The following is a 24,128-nucleotide window of genomic DNA, read 5'->3' on the forward strand; positions in this document are numbered from 1 at the left end:
CAGGATATTCCTATTCTTTTTCCCAAGAAGATGTTTTCTTGAGTGGCAATTGCATCTGGAACATTTGCCCACAAAAGATTATCTTAAAGAAAATGAAATGTACTCCATCCCAATCCTCAGTATCAGTCAAACTGTTATTTCCATCTACCAGGTTAAAAGATTTGTTTAACGACTACGTCACAGGCCCAAAAAGAATCAGGGTAACAAATTTAAATAAGATACATGAGATGCAAAAAGTGATTTTCCACATCTTACTGATACATATGTTTGTCAGAAACCAGTTGGTGCATTCTCCCTACAGGTGTGACCTAAAATCAGCATCTCATTGGCCACTGACTTAAAGATGCTTCTGAGCTTTTGTCACTGCTATGCAAAAATAATATTGCTAATGTTATCTCTTGTTCAGCTGCTGTAGTGTGCTCATTCACACACAACATACAGATTGCCTCTTTCCTTGGTGTAATTTAAATATGTACCAGATTTTTTCAAGTAATATTGATAAATTTCTAGCAAGCATTTTCAAGCAGTGTTCTGGAAGATAGTGAAGACAGGCTAATACCTCACTTTCCTGACAAGCCCTTTAAAGATGTGCTGTCCAAGTTGATTGATGCTTCTCCCCCAGATCACTTCACATTCGTAGAATGCAATGGTCCTGCAGCAGATGGGAGAAAGATGTCAGCTCAGAACAAAAGGATTTGGGGATATGTGTACTTTTTATTCTAGAACTGATAGTACTCAGCTCTAAAAGAGATGCATTTCATTGTCATTTGAGATTCATTGCTTGGAGTTGCTTTCCCTAACCTGTGTCAAGGACAGTTTTGTTAGACAAGGAAGAACCTCATACTTTTCAGGTTTATCAGTGGTGATTTCCTCTCATCTAGCGTGCAAGAGAAATAACTATTCGTAGTTTAAACAGCAGTAATCTGCCTTCTACTGCTAACAAGCTCTATTGAAGTTCTCACAATGTTTAAACTCCAGATATTGACAGATGCAAATATATTCTCCATATATCTACCTGAAATGAGATGTGTACAGAATCAGAGTGTGAATAAAAATCTGTCTTCTGCAGCTTTAGACTTGGGAATGACTTCCAGAGCAGTGTCAGTATACATGACCATGTTGCCATTCAGTCAGCTAGGCACCCCACTTTGGCCTGGTACAAAGCAAAGATAAGCTTTTTGATGCGCTGTTATGCCCCTTGAGTTTTACAAATCAATAGCTTAATTTTACACAGTCCTTTTCTTACTAGAACAAGCTTTACAGCAGCTTATGTCAGGAAGTGAAGTTGCTGAATCAACTAATAGTAGTTTAGTTTCTTTTCATCTTTACTGCTTACACTATGAAAAGTTAATCCCTCCAATGCATCTTTCCTATGCTGGTCTTCCTTTTTCAGATACAATAAATGAATAATATTTTAGGCCATATATAATCCCAACTGCTTATCAAGGATGAATGAAATTCTACCACCACCCTTCATGTAACCTTAAAGCACTGGATCTGATGTACAGAAGTCTAGAGTAATGGCTCAAAAGAGTTACCACAAACTGGCCTGTAAAGTGCCATGAAAATAAAGGTCTGCTTTCCAAAGTCATAATTTTTGACTGAGGACTGCTATACTATCTGCTAATATTCACACTTTCGGTTTCATCAGATAAAAAAGAAACAGAAATATTAGAGGTAGAATAATATTATTGAGTTTTTTATTTCTCCTCTCCCTCAATATTCTTGAGGGACAAAAAAGAGGAGAATGGAATATTTCTGCTATGCTGGAGGACCTAGGATGACCCCAGACTTAAGGAACGCATATCAGACTGACACAAGAACTTGGACTCATTTACACAATGCTGAATCATACAGCCAAGCATACACGCTCTGCTACACTAGTTCCTATGTCTGTATTAACTCCCTTGCTCCATCAGCCTCCATATCAGTCTGACAAAATGTAATTTGAAGAATATAACTGTTTAAAGTGATCCCTGGGTAGTTTAAAGGTACAATATAGGTTCACAGAATCACAGAACAGTTGAGGTTGGAAAGGACCTCTGGAGATCATCTGTTCCACCCCCTGCTCAAGCAGGGCCACCAGAGCCCACTGCCCGGGACTGTGTCCACCTAGCACTGAAATATTGCCAGGGAGGGAGACCACAACCTCCCCCAGCAACCTGTCCCAGGCCTCAGTCACCCTCACAGTGAAGAAGTGTTTTCTGATGTTCAAGCAGAACCTCCTGAGTTTCAGTCTGTGCCCATTGCCTTTGGTCCTGTCACTGGGCACCACTGCAAGAGCCTGGCTCTGCCTTCTTCACACCCTCCCTTCGTGTGTTGATATACATTGATAAGATCGCCCCTGAACATTCTCTGCTCCAGACTAAACAGTCCCAGCTCTCAGCTTTTCCTCGTATAACACATGCTCTAGTCTCTTAATCACCTGCATGAAAAAAAGCCTAATATTAGCAAAAGCATTTGGTAACTCAGTGATAAGTATTTGTAAATGAAACTGTAGGTTATTGTGATTCACATATTCTCTTTGAGTATCCCGGAGCCGTTCTGTGAGCACCATGCTAGTGTGTGAGAATGGCAGTAACTGAGTAAGAGTAGTTTTGTTGCCCATTTCAAAGAAATTTTAAAAAGAACCAGTAGTGTAAATATCAACAAAGTAAATCTAGCCATAAAATTATTTTAGCTGTAATACTTTAATAACCCCAATGGTATTAAGTGCATATAGCTCCACTAAATTCAACATATTTGTTACACTGATGATCTGACTCTAAGGCTTTATTAATAATAGAAACAAGATTCTTTTTAATTGTGTCATGGATATTTAAGTAAAACTCCCTCTAGATTGTAATCTGCTTAAAACACGTGGAAAGCTACAGCCTACAGTTTTTAACCCAGCTCTTGTCATTTGAACTTCCTTCTAGCTCTGTGTCTCTCCTTAATGCCATTAAAATAGAACAGCGACACAGGATAACTGCTAAATACTCTAAATGCTTTTTGAAAAAAGATGAGGCTCCTGGAAGTTCTTATAGTGACATTACTTCTTTTATAGCAAGTGACTGATGGTAAGTCAGTTATCTGGGGATGAGTTCTTGATGCACACAAGTAGCAATACCTGTTGTGAACGGGGAGCAGCAGAGTTTGGTTTTATTATTTTTCTCAGGTGGAGTACTCATAAATATAGATGGTACTCTAATTTTGCAACGACTTTTACCTAGCACTTTTGTACTATTGTGTATGTAGGAAGCATAAGCTACATTTTCCCATCCTCACAGATCAGGCATGCCAGATAGGTCCCTATGGTGAAGTCACCTTTTGACTCGAGTATTGTTTTCAGAACACTTTTGCGGAGCCGCGGACGAACGACACGCCAAGACGGGTTCAGTGTGGAGGACAGAGCATCAATCAACGTGTGTCTTTATTGGTCCAGGGTACATATATTTATACAGACAATGATAATTATTATGCCTACTAGTCACTAGCTGATTGGCTTAAGCTCTAAATGTCGTATTCGCATGGTCCACCTACTTGCAGTTAGCTTACAGCACAAGCTTCTCATAACACTAAGTTTCTCATGCTACTATTTCTCATTCCTATTGACTTGTTTTCGATACACAACAGTACCATAACACAATGTTTCTCAGACCACCGTTACCATAACACTAGGTTTCTCAGACCACTATTCCTAATTCCCCTTAACCTGTTTTCGACACACCAAGGTACACAGGGCTGAAGCGTCCTTGACATTCCTCCTGTATCAGCAGCTGCGAGCAGCTGCAGGCAAACCCTAGTGGGGCCCAGCATCAGCAGCCAGAGCAGGCTCTGATCATACAATTGCTCGGTGGGCTCAGGACCCTTGTCTCTGAGCCATTCTCCAACACACTTTACACGACTTGGCTGCAGTTTTAGCAACAGGAGTTGAAAAGCACCATCTTCTACTGAAAAGGCAAAGAGATTTTAGGCAGCTATATTTATTCAAGCATATTCTAGTTATCTACTCTAATTACAGAAAGACTTCAAAGTATCATTCTTTACCTATAAAAGGAGCTCAGATATTTTACTGATTAGGAATACCATTACATACCTGTGGCTGAGACTTACAAGTTACAAGTAAGTACGTTTTTAAACAAAATACTTTCAACATATTCTCTGATCTGCCAAGGCCTTAATTTAAAAAAATGTTTTCTGTATTAAGTGATAGCCTTAGAATTTCCAGAAATACAGTAGTGAATGTAAAAGAAAAGAAATTCATTTCTGAACTGCAATGTTTGATGGTATTGCAGAAGAAAGTTAGACCTTAGCATCTGGATCTTACCAAGTATCATGAAACTAAAATTTAATTTTAGTAAAAACTGACAGTTGGATGACTGAAAGACGAGCTCATATGAAACAGCAGTCTGATAGAAAGAAGTGTTTATATAGTTGATAAGACCCAATAAAGAAGGAAAAAACTCTGTCAACATCTGTTATAAATCTTCAAACCCCTGTCTAAAACAATTAAGTTATTCCAATTTACGTAGCTGAAAATATGGCTCTGAGTCTTCCAAGATCCTTACTCAGAAGAGATGCAGGAACCTGAGAAATACCCAAGATAGACATGTGAGATGAATGTACAGCAGTGTGCTCATGGCAAGGAAACATTATAAATACAATTTAATATGTATTCCAAATTTTAACTTTTTGCTGTGAACTAATGAAGTTTCACTTTGGAGCAGTGTCCCTGTGCTTTAAGGTCACTTAAGCTTTAGCATCTCCATTAATGGAAGTTTTCAGTGTCTCTGCTGCTCAGAATGTACATTCATACACTGTAACCCCACAACTCCTTCCTTATATAATTGGCTCCATACATGAGGGGGCAAGAATTTTATGACCAAGGCAATCAAAGATTGTTCTTTCAGTCCTCTGTGAGAAGGAGAGTTGGTTATTGTAGGATACTCGGCTACTGTGCTAGCAGTAACTGCATGTGCTGAGCTGAATGCCCAGACTGGCATATTTTGAGAGAAAAACCATGTGCTTTATGTGGGTCAATGTCACATGAATACTCTAAGAAAGTTACATAAGTGCCAAGGCAGAATATGTTTATGGTATATTATTCTCCAGCTTTTCATTGATGTTTAATGAGTTTCTTCTCTGTTGCTAGTGATACATCTCTCTCAAATGCTGTATTTATTGCTGGACGCAGTGGAAGATGCTAAAACAGTGCTCAGACCGTTTTGATATAGTACATGCATTCAGATATAGGCCCTCTCAAACCACTGGCAATTTTTCTCCTTGCAAATAGTTGTGGTAGACGTTGTCACAGTCCTTCATTTATCTATTCCTGTCATGTCAATCACAGTGCTGGCAAGAGGAATTGTGTGAGCAGGCACAAATCTTCTTGAAATGAAGTCTGTCAGCTCAGTTTAAACAGTGACAAAGACAATATAAGCTTGCCTTTGTTTATAAGAGATTGTGGGATATCCACATAACTGCTTGTACTGGGAGGGTTGAAGGGCTAGCATCTGCCGCGTGGTAGAAAATGGCAACAAGAAACTGTGCTGGTATCTTCAAGGAGCATCACTGGATCAGAAAGAAGCATATGCCTAGCACCTGAGAGATGGAGCCTTATTTCTGGGAGGGGGACTGTGGCATGCCGCACAAATCTGACAGCAACACATTACCTCCCAAACAAAACCTACTGTCTGTTCGGTGGCTCACGCGGGTCCCAAGAGTTACTACAAAAGGATGTGTGCATTATAGCATCCCACACTCCTGACCTGAGGACAGACAGCCAAACACCCACACTGCCTGATGCTGGCAAGTGCAAAACAGCACAAGCAGGTGAGCTGGGGCTCTCCCAGCATGATGGAACCACCCCTATATGACCAAAACTCTGGGGTACCTCTGAGAAGGTAGAGAGGGACTACCTGTGGAAGGTAGTGAGGTATCCATTGCAGTGCTATGGATACCTCACCACTCAGACCATGGATGAGAATGGCCCCAAATCCAGGCCCACAGCCAGGACTTGTGCCTCTGCATCTCTAAGATCCTGGAGCACACCGCAGGTTCCAGGACAATGCCCAAATCCTTTGGGCTCAGCGCTGTGGGCAGCTCCTCGCACTGCAGAACCAGGGGCCCCTCTCGAGGTTGGTTTGTGGAGGCCCTTGAGTTGCCTGGACCCAGGCAGCCACCTCTTTGGCTCAGAAAGAGGGAGAACCACTGGGGCTTCAGGTAGCATGGACAGCACCTCCAAGTTCCAGCACCACAGCCGAGGTGTGGGGCCGGCCCATGGGCAGCTCCGTGCTGGGTCGGGGCCGTGGGGGATGTCCCCTTTGGTGCTCCCATGCCTTCAGCTGTTCACTTTCTAAGAGAGATCTCCGTTTTGATCGTATCTTTGCAGTTCTCGGGTGTTTGTACACCTTCTGTTAGCATTGTTTTTCATATTTCTGCGGCCCTTTTCATGGCATTGAAGATGTTAAATCCAAATTCCAGCTGTGTAACTTTTACTGTTTTCTCATCACATTTGACAATATACCAGCCTTCTTAATCTCAGCTGTTCCATAGTGGTACGAGGAGCTGTCACAGCTGCCGTGTCCTGCTCCCCAGATAGCTGCATTTCAGCATCCACAGATGCATTTTATGCAGTATACAAAGTATCTTGGCTTCCCTCATGTTTTCTTTACATTCCTAAATATTTTTTTCCTTACTTATTTTTTAAAAAGAAAAAACCTTAAAAAAGTATGTGCTTATATTTCAGAAAGAGGCCGCAGTCTTGCCTGAAATATGTTTTGATTCAAATAGAAACATCTGAAATGGTTTTCCTATCTATAGACACAGTATTTTTCCACTAAATTACCGATATAGCTGATTATACTGTAGGTGGTCTCTGGTGAAAAAGAAGTCAATGTCTTCCATTTTCTTCTATTTTTCTGTTTGTAAACATGGCCAAGTTTTAAAAGATACTTATTCTCTTTACCTAGAGCTATGAATGACATCGGGGATTACATAGGTTCCAACATCGAAATATCCTGGTTACCCAACCTGGATGATTTAATGAAAGGGTATGCACGTAATTTCAGGCCTGGGATTGGAGGTGAGACTTTGAGAATAACGTCTCTTTTGTTTCTTACAATTCTTCTACACTCTGATGTTTATGTGAACATCATCCTCTATATGATTAAAAGGTTGTGATTATCTACTACTTGGACACTGGAAATAAAAACAATCAATGATTTGCTTGATTTTGAAAAAAGACACTACAACAGAATTTAGCAACACAGTGTTGTTGCTGATAAAGTTCTTAAATCCCTGGTATCTAAATTGAAGGAATTTTGAATTCCTTTAAGTGGGATAATTTCTGCATTTGCTTGAAGTTGTGCTGTCTTAAACAAGATGATGTGGTTTCCAGAAAGGATTCCATAATTTTTAGTAGTTGTGATTATATATCATGTCCTTTATCACTAAAGTGAGGTGTTCTGTTGGAAATCGGGGATGCAATCTGTAAAAGATTTAAATCTCTTGCTTTAAGATTTTATTTGGAAAGTGCCCTTTAGCATGTAAAACACTTTTATGAATTCACTCTGTATGAAAGAATTAACAGTCTTGGGTCGTCTATATTTTTATAGGTACTATGGTGATGTAAATGACCCCATTCAAACATTTTTTTCTCAGGTCCTCCTGTTAATGTTGCTCTTGCAATTGAAGTAGCCAGCATTGACCACATCTCAGAAGTGAACATGGTATGTTGTAAGTTAAACCCACCAAGTTGTGAATGTATGTACTGCAATGACAGAAAGTGTAGAAAACTAACTAGATAGAGAGAGCTGATCCCCAACGTGTTTGGAGTGGAGAAATTACCACAAGAAAATACTGCAAAGATCATACGTTGTATTTTAAGACACAGGCAGAGTCTCTTCTGGCAGACATGGGCAATTACAAGAACCTAGCCATGTATAAGTCGCTGAGATGTCTTACTACAGGTAGTAAGGTTGGATCTGTGCAGCACTTACTAACAAAGCCTAATTTTAAGCATTAATGCCAACTTCTGCTCACATTCCTTTTCACCACAGCTAATTCCAAAAAGAAGCTAAGGAAACGATTGGTTGTGAGATGCTCTTCTGTTCTGTGTAAAGATCTTCCAATAAAGCAGTGGAGTATAACAACTTGCAAGTCACATAAACAAGCATAGGCATGGATGAACAGCATTTCTGAAACACAGTAGATTTAATTTTAAGCCCCAAACTTTTACTTTCCCTTCATCCTTTCAATAACTTTACCTGATTTTTAAGTTTTCCTTTAAAAAAAGCAAAGTTGTACTTGTGGAGATACATAAACTGATTTTCTTCATTAAGACATATGCAACTCCTGCAACATGTTATATAAAGCACTGACACTGAATCACTTTTTGATATCTTGGGTTTATCCATGGTAGAAGCATATGACAGAAATTAAAATGCTTAGGCAGCTCTATGGTTGACCAAGTAAAAAAATACTTATTTGCACTGGAAGCAGTTAATACATTTCTAGGCCAATAAAATGATTTTAAAAATCTTTAAAAAGATCCAAGACATTATCATTGTGTTTGTTTAGCATCACTTTTTAATCAGGATTTCTCTTGCCATAGGAATATACCATGACGGTATTTTTGCACCAGAGCTGGCGAGATGACCGTCTGTCTTACAACCACACCAATGAAACTTTGGGCTTAGACAGCCGGTTTGTGGACAAGCTCTGGTTGCCAGATACTTTCATAGTAAATGCCAAGTCTGCCTGGTTCCATGATGTGACCGTGGAAAACAAACTTATCAGGCTCCAGCCAGATGGAGTCATTTTATACAGCATCAGGTGAGTAAGAAAGAGTGCAAGTGTACTCTATCATGTATTAATTTTTTGAACAGACTATAAAGTAATCACTCAGTTTTTCTAGGATGATTTCCTAAAATAATTATAAATTTAAAACAGAAGAAAGTACTGGTGACTCCTACCAGAGATCCCTTTGCTTTACAAGAATTACACTGCCAGGAAGGTATCTTTGGCAACACTACAACATTTTCCACTGCATAATCACTGATCACTTTCAGAATGTCCTTAATGGGAGATAAGCATTTCATAACTATTTGGGTCACCAGGCAAGGAGATGCTGAATACAGAGCAAAGATTCTGTTCTCCACTCTCTCACTATTTTTCAAGGGATCCATGAGCCTCAATTAGGCTCAGTTTCCCCATTTTCAAACAAAGTAGTATTTCCTCACTTCGGAAGAGTGTTCTTGCTAGAACTCAGGAGCTGCATTTAAAGATAATTGTGTAATGTTCTAAAAAATAATGAGTGTGCACCTCGAAATTTTAAGTCTAAAGTCACCCTTAAGGTATTGATAGTGATCTTGGGGACAGTGGAAGGGAGTAGATTTGACTCAGAAAAGTCCTTTTTCTTATCAGATGTAGCTGAAGCGTTCTCTGACAGTAGAGAAGTTATTTGACCTTTCTTCAATTTCCCCTTGCCTTTAGGTTTCCCACAGACTTAGTAAAGGCAATAGCTGTAAGGATTTTGAAAATAATTTCCTGTATTAGTATTAAGGTTTCAAAGTTTTCCATTTAGTCTTTTGAATTCTGAGGAAAAGGCTCTATCTGAATGCAACTAACTGGTGTTCACATTGCTTGAAACAGGATTACCTCAACAGTGGCCTGTGACATGGACCTTTCCAAGTATCCAATGGATGAGCAAGAATGCATGTTGGATTTGGAGAGCTGTAAGGGCTGAGTACAGCGTTTCATATAATCTGTCTTTTGTTTAAAGCCTGAATATATGGTACTTAGCTTGCTGGAATGAATCTGCTTTAGTCAATGAAATGTAAGGGGTGACTTAGGATTTAGAAATAAAGGGTCAAACACGAATCCCTTCATTCTCTGTGTGGGGCATTAGACTGTGGACTTTTCAATACCAGTTCAGCTCCGATCCAATTCAAAACTATGGAATTTAATCTAGTGAGGATGAACGACCTACAAGCCTGCTGAAAAATGTCTGGAACCTTGTGCTTGATGTAAAACCTAGTGCAATTGTGACAGTCACTGTCATTACTGAGATTTGCATCAAATCCAGTGAGAATAAGTAGAGAAGCCCACAGGCAAAATTTTATGTGTTTTTTTTTCTTTATGAAAAAACAGGAAAAAGAAAGAATTCCCTGCTTTTAATGAATGCCACTGTGACTAACCCTTACATAGCTGTTCAGCTTGCCTAGGCATTCCTGTAGAAATCACACAGAAATTAATCATAATACTTCATGGATTGGCTTACAATTCATTTGTACTCACAAAGGAGGGTAAAAAATGCATTTGTATTTTGTCCAACCTCGATTTTATCTATGATCAGCACATAATTCCCACGAGCATTAATACTTCTGAATGAAATTCAGCACTGATGCAAGCAGAGGCCACCCAATCAATGACAATGAATCTGGCCTTTTGTGGTTTTTATATCAAGGAGTCGACAGGTCCCCAGGGTTTCAGAGATTTGTTGATACCAGTTCCTGAGCAGATCCAGTGGCCAACTGATGCAAGTTTCTCTTTTTCTTTTTTAGTACTGACTTTGTTTTCTGGGCAATTAACCACAATACCATTTTATACTGTCAAAAATAGCAATCTACAGTTTTACTTATGTAATCAGCAAATGCAGAGGCAGCAGACAGTGAACCAGCAATCATTTCTCTCTCCCAGCAAGTCCTGCAGGCAGTTTTGATGGTGGTTGAATTTTTTAATTGAATTTGAAGGTTTTGATTTCAGTGAAACAAACATGTAGGAATAAAGCCTCTTTAAACAAATGAGTGGTTTAGTAGCAAATTGTCCATTAACAGCAAAACTAGCAAAGATAGATTTCCTATGGATTTGCATATTACATAAATCCCCTCATACGTATCCCCCTGCTTCTCTCATGTCCCTGGTGCTCTGTACCTCTCCCTCACAGTTACCTTCCAGCTTCCACCCGTGCCAAGCTGCAGGCATTAATACGCTGAGAGATATAGTGACTGTCAGCCTACCTGGTACATCTCAGAATGGACATGGGTCTGAGTTATACTGCTGTTCTCTAACTGGATGCACGAATTTGATTTTCTGTTCTCTACACACCTTTTCTTACAAAGCTTTCAAGAATCTAGAATTTCTGGAATCAAGAATTTGAAGCCTATACCTTTTTGTCATTTTGATTTGAAAATATTAAGGAAGTTCAAAAACTGTTAGGAGGAGAACTGACAGAAAAACAATGCATAGGCAGTTTGCATAGGTACTGATTTCTTATTAAAATACTTTAAGCCAGGGGAAGACCCTAACAGTTATTTCCAAAAGTGAGGATTCATACAAACAATTCGGCTGTATACTTTTCTTTCATGCAGTGTCCATTTGTAAAAGCACTCCAGGGCTTGCAAGGGGAGCTGTAGAGCCAACTGGTTGCATACTTTTTGAGAAGACTGGGGGAATTCCTGACAAAGGAAATCTGTTTTCCTGACACTGCCTGACAGTACTTATTTCATTAAATCAATGGATGAACTTGGAGATAGACTTGCAGTACAAAATTATACTCTGATCTGTCTTCAGGAAGATAGGCATCAGTAGATTAGATTTGGCAGTTATTTTCTTTTACAATCAGAAATTTCTGACTGTCAGATCCCAGCACAGTGCAGGGTAAGTAGGCTAATTTGAGTGCTACAGTAACAGTTACTCTACTTTAAGTGAGTATGCAAATGAGCTTTTTGAGAGATAATTTGAATATTTCTCATGACACTGAAGTGCATTGTGCCACAGCACATATTGCTAGTCAGTGTGAATCAACTTGGATTATTCTCCCTGTAGGAAAGCTTCCCCAATGTGACACTGGCAGCACTGATGTTGCCAGGATAGTGGATTATCCAGACTGAATCACAGCATGTTTGCAGTGGACCGATGAAAATCAGCATAGGAGAGGAATTGGAAGACTTGCACTATGAGCCCTCTAAGTTCTTAATTTCTTCCTCAAACTTAGTGTTTATTCGGCTTTTTTTTGGCAGATGGCTACTCTTCAGAGGATATCGTCTACCACTGGTCAGAAAACCAAGAGGAGATCCATGGGCTGGATAAGCTGCAGCTTGCTCAATTCACAATTACCAATTACCAGTTCACAACAGAAATGATGAACTTCAAATCTGGTAACAGGATCTGTCTTCAGCTCAGGGACAGTATCTGACTTTTTCCTGCATAGGGAAACCTCCTGTATCTATAATAGAAAATCCTTCTTCTTAAGTAATTAATTTAAGACCTGTCAGGTTTCTGATAAACATTTTCTTTAGCTTACACTTGTAAAAAAAGCCAACCTTTGCTGAGCCTTCGGGTAGCCACTGTAGCATATTATGTCCTTTCGCTCTGTGTTTGACGAAATACTGCATGGACTACCCAGACAGCACTTGATAAAAAACACTTGAGGTATAGCTCACCTTTTCTTGACCTAATTTGCAACTCTGGATAAAGAAAAATCTCCATTAGCCTCAGTGTTATGAGGCTTATGACATACAGTCAGATCATTCTAGTTCTATCCAGTAGAAGTCAGTGGTGTGTATGCGTATCGCTGGGTTTATTGCAATGTTTGTAAAAGATTGGAGTAATTTATTTCCCGCTGATTTTTCATCCTCTTTCATGTATTCAGAGTCTCATTTATGCTGCACATCTCCTCTAAGATCTTTTTTGAGTTTGAAATTAACTTGGCCTTTTAAAAAATCTAAATTTAGTATCTGGAGGACTTTCTACAGCAGATGATAAGACAGTACACATTTTGAAGCAATACTGTTATTCGAGAAGGCTTATGATTTTATTTTCAGATCTGGCATTGATATGACCTGAGACAAATCAGTTGACCTATTCTCAGCTAACAGTGCTGATAAGAACTGCAGTACCTTATGCAGGGTTTATGAAGACTAATTGAACAACACTTCAAAAAGCTTTTTGTGATCCTTATCTGAAAGATGCGTAAGAATGTAGAGCTGTGTCATTATAGGCAATGTTATTTTGAGTATCAGTGTAACTGTCATTCACTCAGTCAGAATCTTTCTTTGTCTGCTCTTTTTTCCAGCAGGTCAGTTCCCCAGGCTCAGTCTCCACTTCCACCTTCGGCGAAACCGAGGAGTTTACATCATTCAGTCTTACGTCCCTTCTATCTTACTAGTGGCCATGTCGTGGGTATCCTTCTGGATCAGTCAGTCAGCTGTGCCTGCCAGAGTGTCATTAGGTAAGACAGATTGGGGAACTAACAGGGAAGGGTACGCTGAAGTTGTAATTATGCTCTCTGATAATTAATCCTCATTTTCCATAAAGGTGTATTTATGAGTACTGTGTTTACATTTGCAGAAGAGAGGGTCTTCTAAAAGACTTCCTCCATGTTTTAATTTCTGTCATGCTATCTGAGCAGCTGCCTCAGTAAAGAACAGTCTGAAGATGGTTAAAAGCAAAAGTGATTGTGAGGGAGGTGCATGAAAGAACTGATTTGAAGGAACTGGGGCAGTGACCAAAAAATGTTCCTAGAGCTTGTGGATCTGTTTCCCTGCGTAAGGGTTGCAAGTCCAGACACAAAAGTTTTTGAGGGTTAAGTCCTGGTTTTGTTCTGATCTAGACCAAAAGCAAGGATAACATATTCAAAGGTGCCTTAGTCATACAAATGCACCATTTTTTACAAGCTCCCGTTTCGCAAATTGGAAGCCACACTACTAAGGGGCTTCTACTGTGAAAATACTCCTCAGCTTCAGGTTAGTAAATACACTTACTACAGTGTATGCTTTGAAACCTAAAGTAAACTTTCTCACACTACACTGCAGGCATAACTACTGTTCTTACTATGACTACACTGATGGTCAGTGCCCGATCTTCGCTTCCACGAGCATCTGCCATCAAGGCGCTTGATGTTTACTTCTGGATTTGCTATGTGTTTGTCTTCGCTGCACTGGTAGAGTATGCATTTGCACATTTCAATGCTGACTACATGAAAAAGCAAAAGAACAAGATAAAAGCGAGAAGGCAGAGTGGAGAGGTCAGTAAGTGTAATACTGTGAATAACTTTGCAAAAGCAATCACCTTGCATTGTGATCTTATTCAACTATGGAAGCAAATTCTTCTACCCCTTTCGATAAAAAAAATAAAAATTTCCTCATTAATTCTTTTGTCACATTAATATGACAAGCAACCAGATACAACTGCTTGGTTTCCCAGTTTCCCCTTGCAGCGTGGTTAGCACTAAAGACAACATATTCTTACATGGTTTGTTGCTATATTTAAGATAGGAAATGGAGAATAAGAGAGAATGAATAAGAGAGGCAAACTATGTCTTAAACTGGATTTGTACGTCTTAAACTTTTAGAATATATTTAGACCCCTTGATATTTGTCCAGTCCTAAGTGTAAGTTATGGTAACTTTGAGTTGCTCCTGTAGGGTCAGGGCAAAGTCCTTATGACAGTATTACATGAGATGAGGAAGAAAGGCCTTTTCTCAGAAGGTATTCTTTAGTAGCTGCTTCTGCTAAGACTCTTCCAGCTCTGCTACATCATGATAAAATGCTGTCAGCAAAACAAAAGCTAGGCCTGCCATCTTGAATGTTGTCCCCTGGAGTTTACATTTTTTTACACCTAAACTGCCTAAGGTAAATACAGATATAATTAGCATGGATTTAAGTTATATAAATATGAAGCCAAATGAAACTCAACGAAGGAGTCCATGGATGAAATTTCTTCCAGGAGCTCCAGCTGGCTTTGCTGCTTTCTCCATGTATGTACATGCATGTTAGTGATGAAGCGGACTGAACTGATTAAGGAATGTTTTTTTTTGACAGTTCACAACTTGTAGTCCAGGCCTACATATTTTTGAACTCTCTGGCACCTTTGATATTATTTATGATTATTATTACTTCATTTTATTAAGCTGTAGTGGATACAACTGATCTGTATTAATTTTCTGTCCCACCTCCACATTCTCTCAACTTTGACAAGAGCCTGAGAACTGCCTGTTGGTTTTGGCCACACAATGGGATAACTGTCTCCATAAAGGCAGTCCATTATTTTCAGTCAGGAGAGCCTAAGCATGCTGTCTCAACCGTGCCTTGGTAATTCAGAGCATGTAAAATTATAACCAGAATTTAGACATGGTGGCACAGTCTTTCAGCAGTCTTTCTGCCAAAGCAAGTGATAAATACCTCTCAGCACTTATGGATCTCACAGGTACTTCACTGTGTCAGTGTCATGGCTAGCTTGGATGAAGCCTTTGCCCTGTAAATTGCTATTATAGGTTCTCCTCTTTCTTTTGCAGATAAACGTGAAGAATGCCATTGTTCTGTTTTCCCTTTCCATAGCTGGTGTGAACCAGGAACTGGCAATTTCCAATAGGCAGCACCGAATTCCCAGAAGCCTGCCTGGATCATATGGCACAATAGAAATAGAAACTGGAGAGACAAAACAGCGGCATATAATGAAACTGGATAAAAAGAGTGGCCTGAAGTCCCTCTTTAAGCCCATTGATGCTGATACCATTGATATATATGCCAGAGCCGTGTTCCCAGCAGCCTTTGCAGCAGTCAATGTTATATACTGGGTTGCATACACAATGTAAAAAAAAAAAATTAAAAAAAATCACGTGAAGAGCTACAAATTGAACAGTACCTACAGACTAAAAAGCCCTTGCTGAAACTGTATCGATCCATCTCTTCTCAAAATATTTTCCAATGAGCTCGAGACACTTCTAAAATCAAGGAGGTTCTGCTATCAATTCCTACCAAAAGCAGCAATTTATTACTGATCTGATTTGACACAGTAATAACTGTACTCTGCCAAACAAGCCCAGCTCCTTATTTCCTGTATTACCATGAGACAGTTTTTCATATGTACATATTTGCAGCAAAAGTTTAAATCTTAAATTACCATGGTTTTCCTCCACTTTAAGGGTTGAGCAGTAATGAAGATTTGGCTTTTCACACTCAGATCATTTCCTTTTTTGTAATGGAAGAGCTAATTCCTCAATTCTACACATAGTGATTTTCTGCATCTGGCCTTCTGTGGGATGGTCTAGGTTTAACAGTAGTGGTAAAGTTGGAGTTTTTAATCATAAGAATCTCATGAACAAAGTAAAAGGGAATAGAGGGGAGTGGAGGCTTTTTCTTAAATTATTATTTGTCTTTATCGGATAAAGTATTGAAAATATTTCAATACTCTTAGTCACAGCATGAAATAAAATACACTACATAAAATTCTACTGGATTGTTAATAATGACTGTATTAAATTTCAGATCTAAGCTAGTGAAAGTTTAAACACTTAAACACAATAATGTTTATTAGTTTACTAGGCCCAAAAATAGATAAAAGAAAAAGCTCAGGCTTCCTACATTGGATTGGGAAAAATTTTAAAGGTGCTTGATAATTAAGGAACTCTGACTCCTTTTTCAGGAAGGACTTTAGAATTCATTCTGTTAATTTTCAGTGAGAGTCTACCACGTGTGCCTCTGCAAATACCCTTTTTGCATCTGTCCCTAAATAGCTGAGTAAAGTAAAAAAATGTCATAACTGGCTTTAAGTTACTCAGCTGCTTTGGATATTTTTGCCATTTTCATTCAGAGGTTGACCTATTATGTTGGGCCTCTTCCATTCTTTGAATATGAAATTTGTGAGTAGTCATACACACTCTTTAAGTCAGGACTAGATCCTCTCACCCAACTCATGCAAAATAACACTTTGTTCTGCAAATAATTCCAGTGAACTCAGCAAATGAACACGGTATTCACAACAAACACAAGTTTCACAATCTCTAAAAAATCACCACAGTAAATGTATTGGGATATGGATTGAAACAACTGAAATACTGTTGGTGTAGGAAAGCAATGTAAGATACTTCAAAACGGACATTTTTTTTTTTGTGCATTTAGTTACCTTGAAATTGAGAGATTGTTTTAAATATAGAGGCTAACACAAAAGTAAATGTGGAATGTGAGAGGGAGAGAAAGAAGGAAGCAAAGCAAGTGGCTGAAAGCTGTGATGGAAGTAAGCATGGGGAGGTGTGAGATAAGTCAAAAGATGTAGGTAAGAGGAAGAGCTGCACTGAGCTTTGAAGATGGGGATCTTGAACATACTGGCTGCTGATTAATAGTTGTGATTGCAATAAGGATGAAACAAGCATTTGATCACAGGGGAGTGTGCGCACATTCCTCCTGCCTTATCTGTGACATATGGTTTGATTTCATAGAACCAGCACTGAAAGACAGAGCGTTTTAACACAGATTTACAATGTGAAATAAGATTTGTTCAGTATCACTGAAGTAAGAGAATGCTTTGAAGAAAAAATAATGATCCTGAGCTGAGCTATAATAGAAAATATGCTCCCATCAAAAGTCAGGCTTAGGTTCACCTCAATCTTTAGTTTCTGTTATAATGGAAAACCTATCTGCCAACAGAGTGCTGGAAAGCACAAACTGACATCAAGCTATGATTGTTCCACAGTCTCACCAGTCTAGCGCTAGACTGAGACACCTGGATTCTGCTCCAAGATCTTGCCACTGACTTGCTGGGGAAGCGTAGTTAAGTCATATCACTTCATCATCTGCAAAACTGATATAACGATGCTGATTTATTTCCTATATCTTTAAGTTTTACAGAAGAAAAACCCTTCAGGAGAGACAGAAACTTACCCTCCAACTAGGTAAGTGCATCCAACTAGTACTTATGTAGTGCTATTTACCATAGCTTCTGAGACACTCAAGTACTGAATTAAAGCAAAGTATCACTCAACCTTCACCTTATCCAGAAAGCTAATGAAATTCTGCATCTCCTTCAATATATGCAGGTAGTCAGGGGTGTCTTTTTTCCTCCCGGTTCTCCTATTTTATTTTTCTTGGTGTTTGTTCCTGATGTTGATGATATGCTACATTACAGAAATACACCTTTTTTTTTTTTTCTAAGCTTGTTTTTGGTCGTAATCACTTTCTCCCCAAGGAAGTTCAAACGTTCCTATTCTCTTCTGAATTGATCTTACTGTTTTATATAATGATTAAGTGCAGAGTGGAATAAAAACAGCAGAAGCATGACTCTACCTTTTCCATCCTAAATTGTTGTTTTAATCATGATCCTGGGTCAGGTCCTTGACATATCTTAAGCCCCGCTTCTACCTCTCCTTTCAGCTTAAAACAGACCGTTTTCAATTTACCCCTGATCTAATTCTTATCTGGCTTCAGAAGCATTAGAAATTTAAATATAACTCTTGGATGATGCACCTCATAGGCAAGGGAAGATGGTAGGCAAGTCTGAAATACTCTGCTCAGCACTTGGAACAGTATCACCACAACAATACTACATCCTTTAGAAAGGCCATAGTGCCTTATTCTTCTCTGTTACACTTCAGTAAATCAGAAATAATCTTTGGTTTAAAATCAGTAGATTAACTACTGCTGTGAAAGCAGAATCTAACCTCTTTGTATCCTGCTGGTTTCTCTAGCTATTTATTACATTGCCTGTCAGATTCAGTATCTACTACTAAGTGAAATTATTGACTAAATTCAATTGAAGAAATATTCGCAGCAAGTTCCTGTAGAGTGTAAATCATAAGAAAATAATTCATGTTTTGGGAATTAAAGTTATTAAAGAACAGAGAACAAAGCATTGACCTAGTCCCTCTAATGTGCAGTGGCTGGTTGTTTAGAGTAATTAGCAAGATGGTGGCTGCAGATATTATAAAGGTAATGTCTAATCTAATTACTTCAGGAGTAATAGTTTGTAATTGTGCACCTGACATAACTTTACACTGAAGCCAACTGAGTAATCACATGGGGTTATTGGACAAAATTAGTTGCTTCTCCATCTGGGAGTCAGTCATTGGCTGCATGCCCTGCTGACTTCTTCAGAGATTTATTCAATTAGTTTTTTCTGTAGTTTGACTGCAGATTTTCAAGGTGCACAGATCATTTGTGACTGATCAAAGTAAAACGTGGCAGCAAGCTTTTCCTCAAAAAAACCCATGAGGAAACAAAGCCAGAATGCTAGACTATCACAGTGTTGTAGACAGAAGCATAAATAAAGTTAAAAAAAAAATAATTTCAAAACACTGCAGGCAGTCAGAAATGTGCACTGTGAGCATACATATGGCAGTTGTGCCCATCCCAGGCACAAGGTGACTCAGCGGCAGAACAGGTGTTTCAGCTACTGCTGCTGCGCTCGCAGGAGTAGCACAAGGCAAAACACCTCCATCGTGAAGAGTGGGATTTTCTCAAATCTGTTTCCAGAGCCAGAAATGGAAAAGTCAGATGCCATTCAAACTCTTTTAAGGAGAAACTTCAGTGCAGGAGTATGGTGTAATGATTGGAGTCTTGCATAAATTTAAATCTTCTGTACTTTTGCATGTGCTTTACTTTCTTTTTAAATTTAAAACCATCATACTCAAAAATAATCTGACATTAGTACTTTAGATGTATTAACATCTAAAGACAATGCCCTATGCAACTGTAATTTCATGATGCCCTTAATAAACAGAAATAAACTAAATTTTATGTCAGTTGAATACTGACTTTGGATACATTGAACTAGCGTCAAGGAGGGGGGGAAGTATGTGACAGATCAGAAGGCACTATTTCTGTGCTGTACCTGAAAGCATTTGTGTTCCTTTCAGCAATTTAGAGCACTGCTCTATGGACTGGCATGTCTGTGAGAAAAAGAGTGGGATATGTGTTAATGTAATCATTCTAAATGTGAAGTGTTAATAAAATGTAGATACACAGAAATCGGAGCTTCTATAAATGGACAAAATAGACATTCCAACTATTGAAGATAAAATGCATTAGAAGGAAAATCAAAATAACCTCAGAGATTTCACCCCATAATGAAATCCTGCCTATTCCGTGCCCAGGGGCTTGTAAAACTCTATTTTGGCCTTGACAACAGAAGAGGAAGTACCATTCTGTATTCATGAGTGCTTTCTGTGGGGCACTTATGCAGACTACTGTATTTATGTTAAAAAGTAGCTGTTGCTGCCTCAAGAGGTTCAAAAGAATCAGAAAGCACAAGATGAAGAAAAAGATACGGCATGATTTGTTTGAAAGTAATGCTGGCAGTGACAGCATTATTAAGAGGTTAATATACAGCAGTGTCTGTCCTGATTCTGGGTAAAAATGAAAACATTTATCCAAGTTAAAGTAAAAGCTCTCACATCAGTTCTTAACCAGTTTGCTAATCCAATAGGTAATGTAGCGAAACCAATTTAACTCAATGAGGCTTCCACTGTTGGTACAACAAAACACTTAAAACGATTGCTCTGATTTTAAATACTCAGAATCATTAACTTAAGAAAGCACTTCACATTACAAGGAAAACAGCACCCCTGCATATTTGTCTATGGAGCAGAATAGATAGCAAAATGCTTGTTGAAAGCTTCTGAGAATATTTTAATTTAAAAAACAATCTGAAGCAACTCCCTCATGCCCTCTTTATTACAGCAGCTTGAAACACGTGCAACGGTTGAAAGCTTGTTTGATGTTATGACAATACTGCGTGCAATATATGTTACAAACACATACAGCTATTTCTTCTTCATGAAAACTGAATAAAAATTTGGCAATGAACATGTCTATTTGGATGGATTTGGTATCTGAAATTAGAAAGGCAGTGTCTCTTTCTGCCTTTATAGCTTGTGACTTAAATAAGTTTGAGGATCTAAGTCCATCGTTACATAATTTATTAGGGATATGTTCTCTCCTTATACCAGCTTTATGTCACAACTATTCCTTTTACTAAGTCTTGCAGAGTAGAAATGAATATGAAAAGACAGGGAAGCCCAGGCTGTCAGAAAATACAGCACCAACAGAACTAATCCGATACTATTGGGAGTTCACTGTTCCACAAAAGGATTGGTCCAAAAAAAGAAAATCAAATACCCCTCTTTTCTAAGGTATCTGAAACCTCTAGATTCACTCTAGATCACTCTAGATTTAGGACCAACCAATACATAGGACTAATTCCACAGAACGAAAGATCCCTCTAGCCCAGTGTCTCATCTCCACCTTTTGCTCTAAGGTGCATCATGGAGCTGCTGAGTATGTGCATCTTTTACTTAATAATGCTCAGCACTTATAAGCGCTGTTCTTTGTGTTCTCAAGTGGACCAAAGACAGAGAATTACAAACCAAAGGAAAGTGTGTTTATACTTTTAGGTCTCAGCTACACAAAAAGTTGCACTGATTTAACCAAATCAGTTTCATAAGCTCCTTTTGTCAGTACTGTCATTTCAGTTCACACAGAAAAGAAAAAACTAATGGTAGAACTTCCTTGTGTAGACAAAGCCTGTGAAATTTTCATGAGGGGATTTACTAAAAACATTTTAACCTAGCTTTTGAGAACTGTTTAGATGCTTAATTGGAATACTTTAAGATAGTAAGGAGAAAGGTGCTCAGAAAGGTAAAGAATATTTGAAATAGGTAGCAAATAGTTTTCAGGCCATGAAACTAAGTTGTTCAACAATAATTAACCCTACTACTAGTCCAAATTTCACCTGACAATAGGAGGATTTCTGATAGTGTCCTACAGATGCATTAAGGGACAGGGGATGTAAACTGACTGTGCATTCTTTATTTCCTCCTGATTGCTTTTAAATAGTTTTTACATTCCTGTAGTGACCATACAACATGAACCTATAGAGAACAATTAGATTGTGGTTAAGGTAAAGGATTCCTCATACAGTTTGTGCTCCTTGGAAACTTCAATAAACAAAAAATGGTCTTCTGTGCCTCCTTTGCATTAGGATGCAGTACTTTACTGAACAGAAATCTAACTCTACATTTACATTCCTTAATTTGTTGGCTCAGTTTACTTTATTGCAAATAGATGGGGGGCTGGGTTGGGATTGTGTTTTTTTTTTTTAACCGCTTGATGTAATAAATAAAGGTAAGGAAAACCAGTCTTTCAGGACCAGAGACTCAAGCTCCAACGTTCATGTTCACAGGATCCATAACAACTTCAGTGGAAAACCTGGCACTTAAAGCGCCAACGGGATCAGGCTCCTACCATGTAACTAATAATACATAATAAAATTATTTATTACAAAAGGTCCCAAGTAATATTACAGTTCTTAGCTTACTGGGATTTTAAAGATATGTTTGAGAGAGAATACCTAGCCCAATAACTTTAAAAACTCAACTGGCAAAGGAGTAGCAGAAATAAATTGCATATCCCTGGTGTGTAAGTAAGGAGACTGTAGCAGGGTGGTCAGATAGAGTTGAATCCAGAGTAGCTTTGGAAATTTAACAGCTGTGAAAGGAATCCAACCTCTGGAAATGTATCCCTTTAACCTGTGCAATACTTCTATTCCACTTGATACATGGCTATCTTTCCCTTTTTTCCACTTGAAAAGTATTTCACACTTGGGAAAACAGAGGACATTTTCTTTCTCCTTGGCACTAGAACATACTAGGCAAAGCTAATACAATCTCATAACACAGGTGTGAGTAACAGTGAGACTAGAAGTCTCAGTTTACAAACCTTAGTATCTTCCAATGAATATTACATAAAAGGCAAGAAACTCAGGCCTGTGATCATTTCATATGTTAACCAGGACACTCCCACACAAACACACTTTCTCCCGTTTCATTCTCTTGCACCACACACTGTTAACCCCATATATGAAACAGAGAGAAAAAGATAGTTTAAGGCATTCCTCAAATTCTCCATATTCTTAAACAGACTCTTCAGAAGATCAGAAGTTTGGCCCAAATACCTCTACCATAGTCATTAAGTAGCATAAATTACTAACAAATACAGGTCCACATCAGTTGCTTATTGGGTAAGTAATCTGAACAAGAGCAGCATTGAGAATTATATTCGCTAGCACAAATATCACAGAGCTCTCAATTTTCATGCACTGGGTTACCAGATGGGGTAATGAAGACATTTTTCTTTACATAATAATAACTGGCGAGCTTTAGGGGGTAGGTATGTGGAACAGGCATAGCTAGAAGTAGCAAAGTAATATATAGGCTATTGAGCTATTTCAGTATTACAATAACTACAGTTTTAAGATTAAATAGTGAGTGATGAAATACAGAGTAATCTGTAAAACATCTGGTGGAATAGTCCATCCACACTCTTCTTCCTTTGTTGCTCCATTTCTTTCAGAGTCAGACAAACACCAAGGATCTATTTCTGTATGTCTTAAACTTACCACATAATTATAGATATATTTAAGATTATCTTACCCTCATCTTTCTAAGTTGTGTGTGCAACTTTTATATATACTAGCTCATATGGGTATATATATGAAAGACAGGAGGAGTCTAGATACTGTTTCTAAACTATAGTGCATATAGTATTTTAAAACTGAACCTGTACTTCATAAAGAAGAAACATTTAATATGTCAGTGATAATTTTCAGATTGCCTACAGTGGTGTTTCTATGCATGCTTACTGAAGGCACTTCTTGGATTTGGAATATTTTGAACTAAGAACGCCTGTCTCTCGATCCAGCTGAACACTGGCTGGAACAGTAATGAGAATTTAGGACAGCACAATTAAGTCTGGTCCAGGGAAAGCAATCAAAAGAGTCTTCTTGAGAAACCAAGGCGAAAACTTGATACTCAGGGTTAAGTCTTCTTTGTTTAACATTTTCACCATTTTCTTCCATCCTCTGAAATGACAATTGCATGTCTCCTGTGGTAGAAGTATCCATTTTCTTTCTTCCACAGTTTCTTTCACTGTTACCTTTCAGAAAAGGGATCGTTGCTTTCTAAAGGATTAGGACCAGGTTATGCAGCAAGAAGAAAGAAGCCCCTACAATTTACAGCATATTATGTGCTGGTGAACACGTACAAGAGGAAAGCGGGCAAAAATTGTGTTTCTACACATATAGGTTTTTTAAATATCCTGAAAAAATAAATACAGAAGCATAGAAGTTTGGCTTTATAAACATATGTAGCTCAGATTACCAATAGAATTCTTTATCTTCCTGGCTAATGTGGTGTCAACAAAAGTGAGTTAGCTTCTGGGTGCTTCTGTCTTATATAAGAAAGACAAGTAAAGGAGGTGTTGACTTAAAATAGTCTTGAAACATTATTCATTTTGGCTATTTTAACATGGGCTAGAAAAACACTAATATTCAATTCAGCAAGAAAATCTGCAAAACATTACCATGGTGATTTC

General features: G+C 38.4%; 2 protein-coding genes across 12 annotated transcripts in view; one reads left to right on the forward strand and one right to left on the reverse strand.

Annotated features, from left to right (window-relative positions):
• The window catches only part of GABRD (gamma-aminobutyric acid type A receptor subunit delta), a 115,023-nt gene extending 92,986 nt beyond the window's left edge, over positions 1-22,037 (forward strand). For 4 of the 6 annotated variants that reach the window (XM_033007741.2, XM_033007740.2, XM_042794311.1 and 1 more), the window contains 8 exons: positions 6,954-7,066; positions 7,645-7,712; positions 8,597-8,817; positions 9,637-9,719; positions 12,006-12,143; positions 13,061-13,216; positions 13,800-14,011; positions 15,281-22,037. In XM_033007741.2, the coding sequence (XP_032863632.2) occupies positions 6,954-7,066; positions 7,645-7,712; positions 8,597-8,817; positions 9,637-9,719; positions 12,006-12,143; positions 13,061-13,216; positions 13,800-14,011; positions 15,281-15,580 (1,291 nt within the window). In that variant the 3' untranslated portion in view covers positions 15,581-22,037. Of the gene's footprint in view, positions 1-3,388; positions 3,426-6,953; positions 7,067-7,644; positions 7,713-8,596; positions 8,818-9,636; positions 9,720-12,005; positions 12,144-13,060; positions 13,217-13,799; positions 14,012-15,280 lie in introns of those variants that run through there. The other 2 variants (XM_033007744.2, XM_033007743.2) reach the window with 2 other exon arrangements.
• The window catches only part of CFAP74 (cilia and flagella associated protein 74), a 90,560-nt gene that overhangs the window by 59,392 nt on the left and 7,040 nt on the right, over positions 1-24,128 (reverse strand). For 2 of the 6 annotated variants that reach the window (XM_042794303.1, XM_042794310.1), the window contains exon 4: positions 569-652. The exons of 1 other annotated variant lie outside the window; for it this stretch is intronic. The gene's annotated coding sequence lies outside the window, so the exon portion shown is untranslated. Of the gene's footprint in view, positions 1-559; positions 653-1,015; positions 1,154-24,128 lie in introns of all 6 variants that reach the window. 3 more of the 6 variants (XM_042794305.1, XM_042794306.1, XM_042794304.1) reach the window with 3 other exon arrangements.

This window comes from Tyto alba, unplaced genomic scaffold, assembly GCF_018691265.1.
Source record: "Tyto alba isolate M040663 unplaced genomic scaffold, T.alba_DEE_v4.0 Super-Scaffold_20000042, whole genome shotgun sequence".
In the NCBI taxonomy this organism is placed as follows: Eukaryota; Metazoa; Chordata; class Aves; order Strigiformes; family Tytonidae; genus Tyto; species Tyto alba.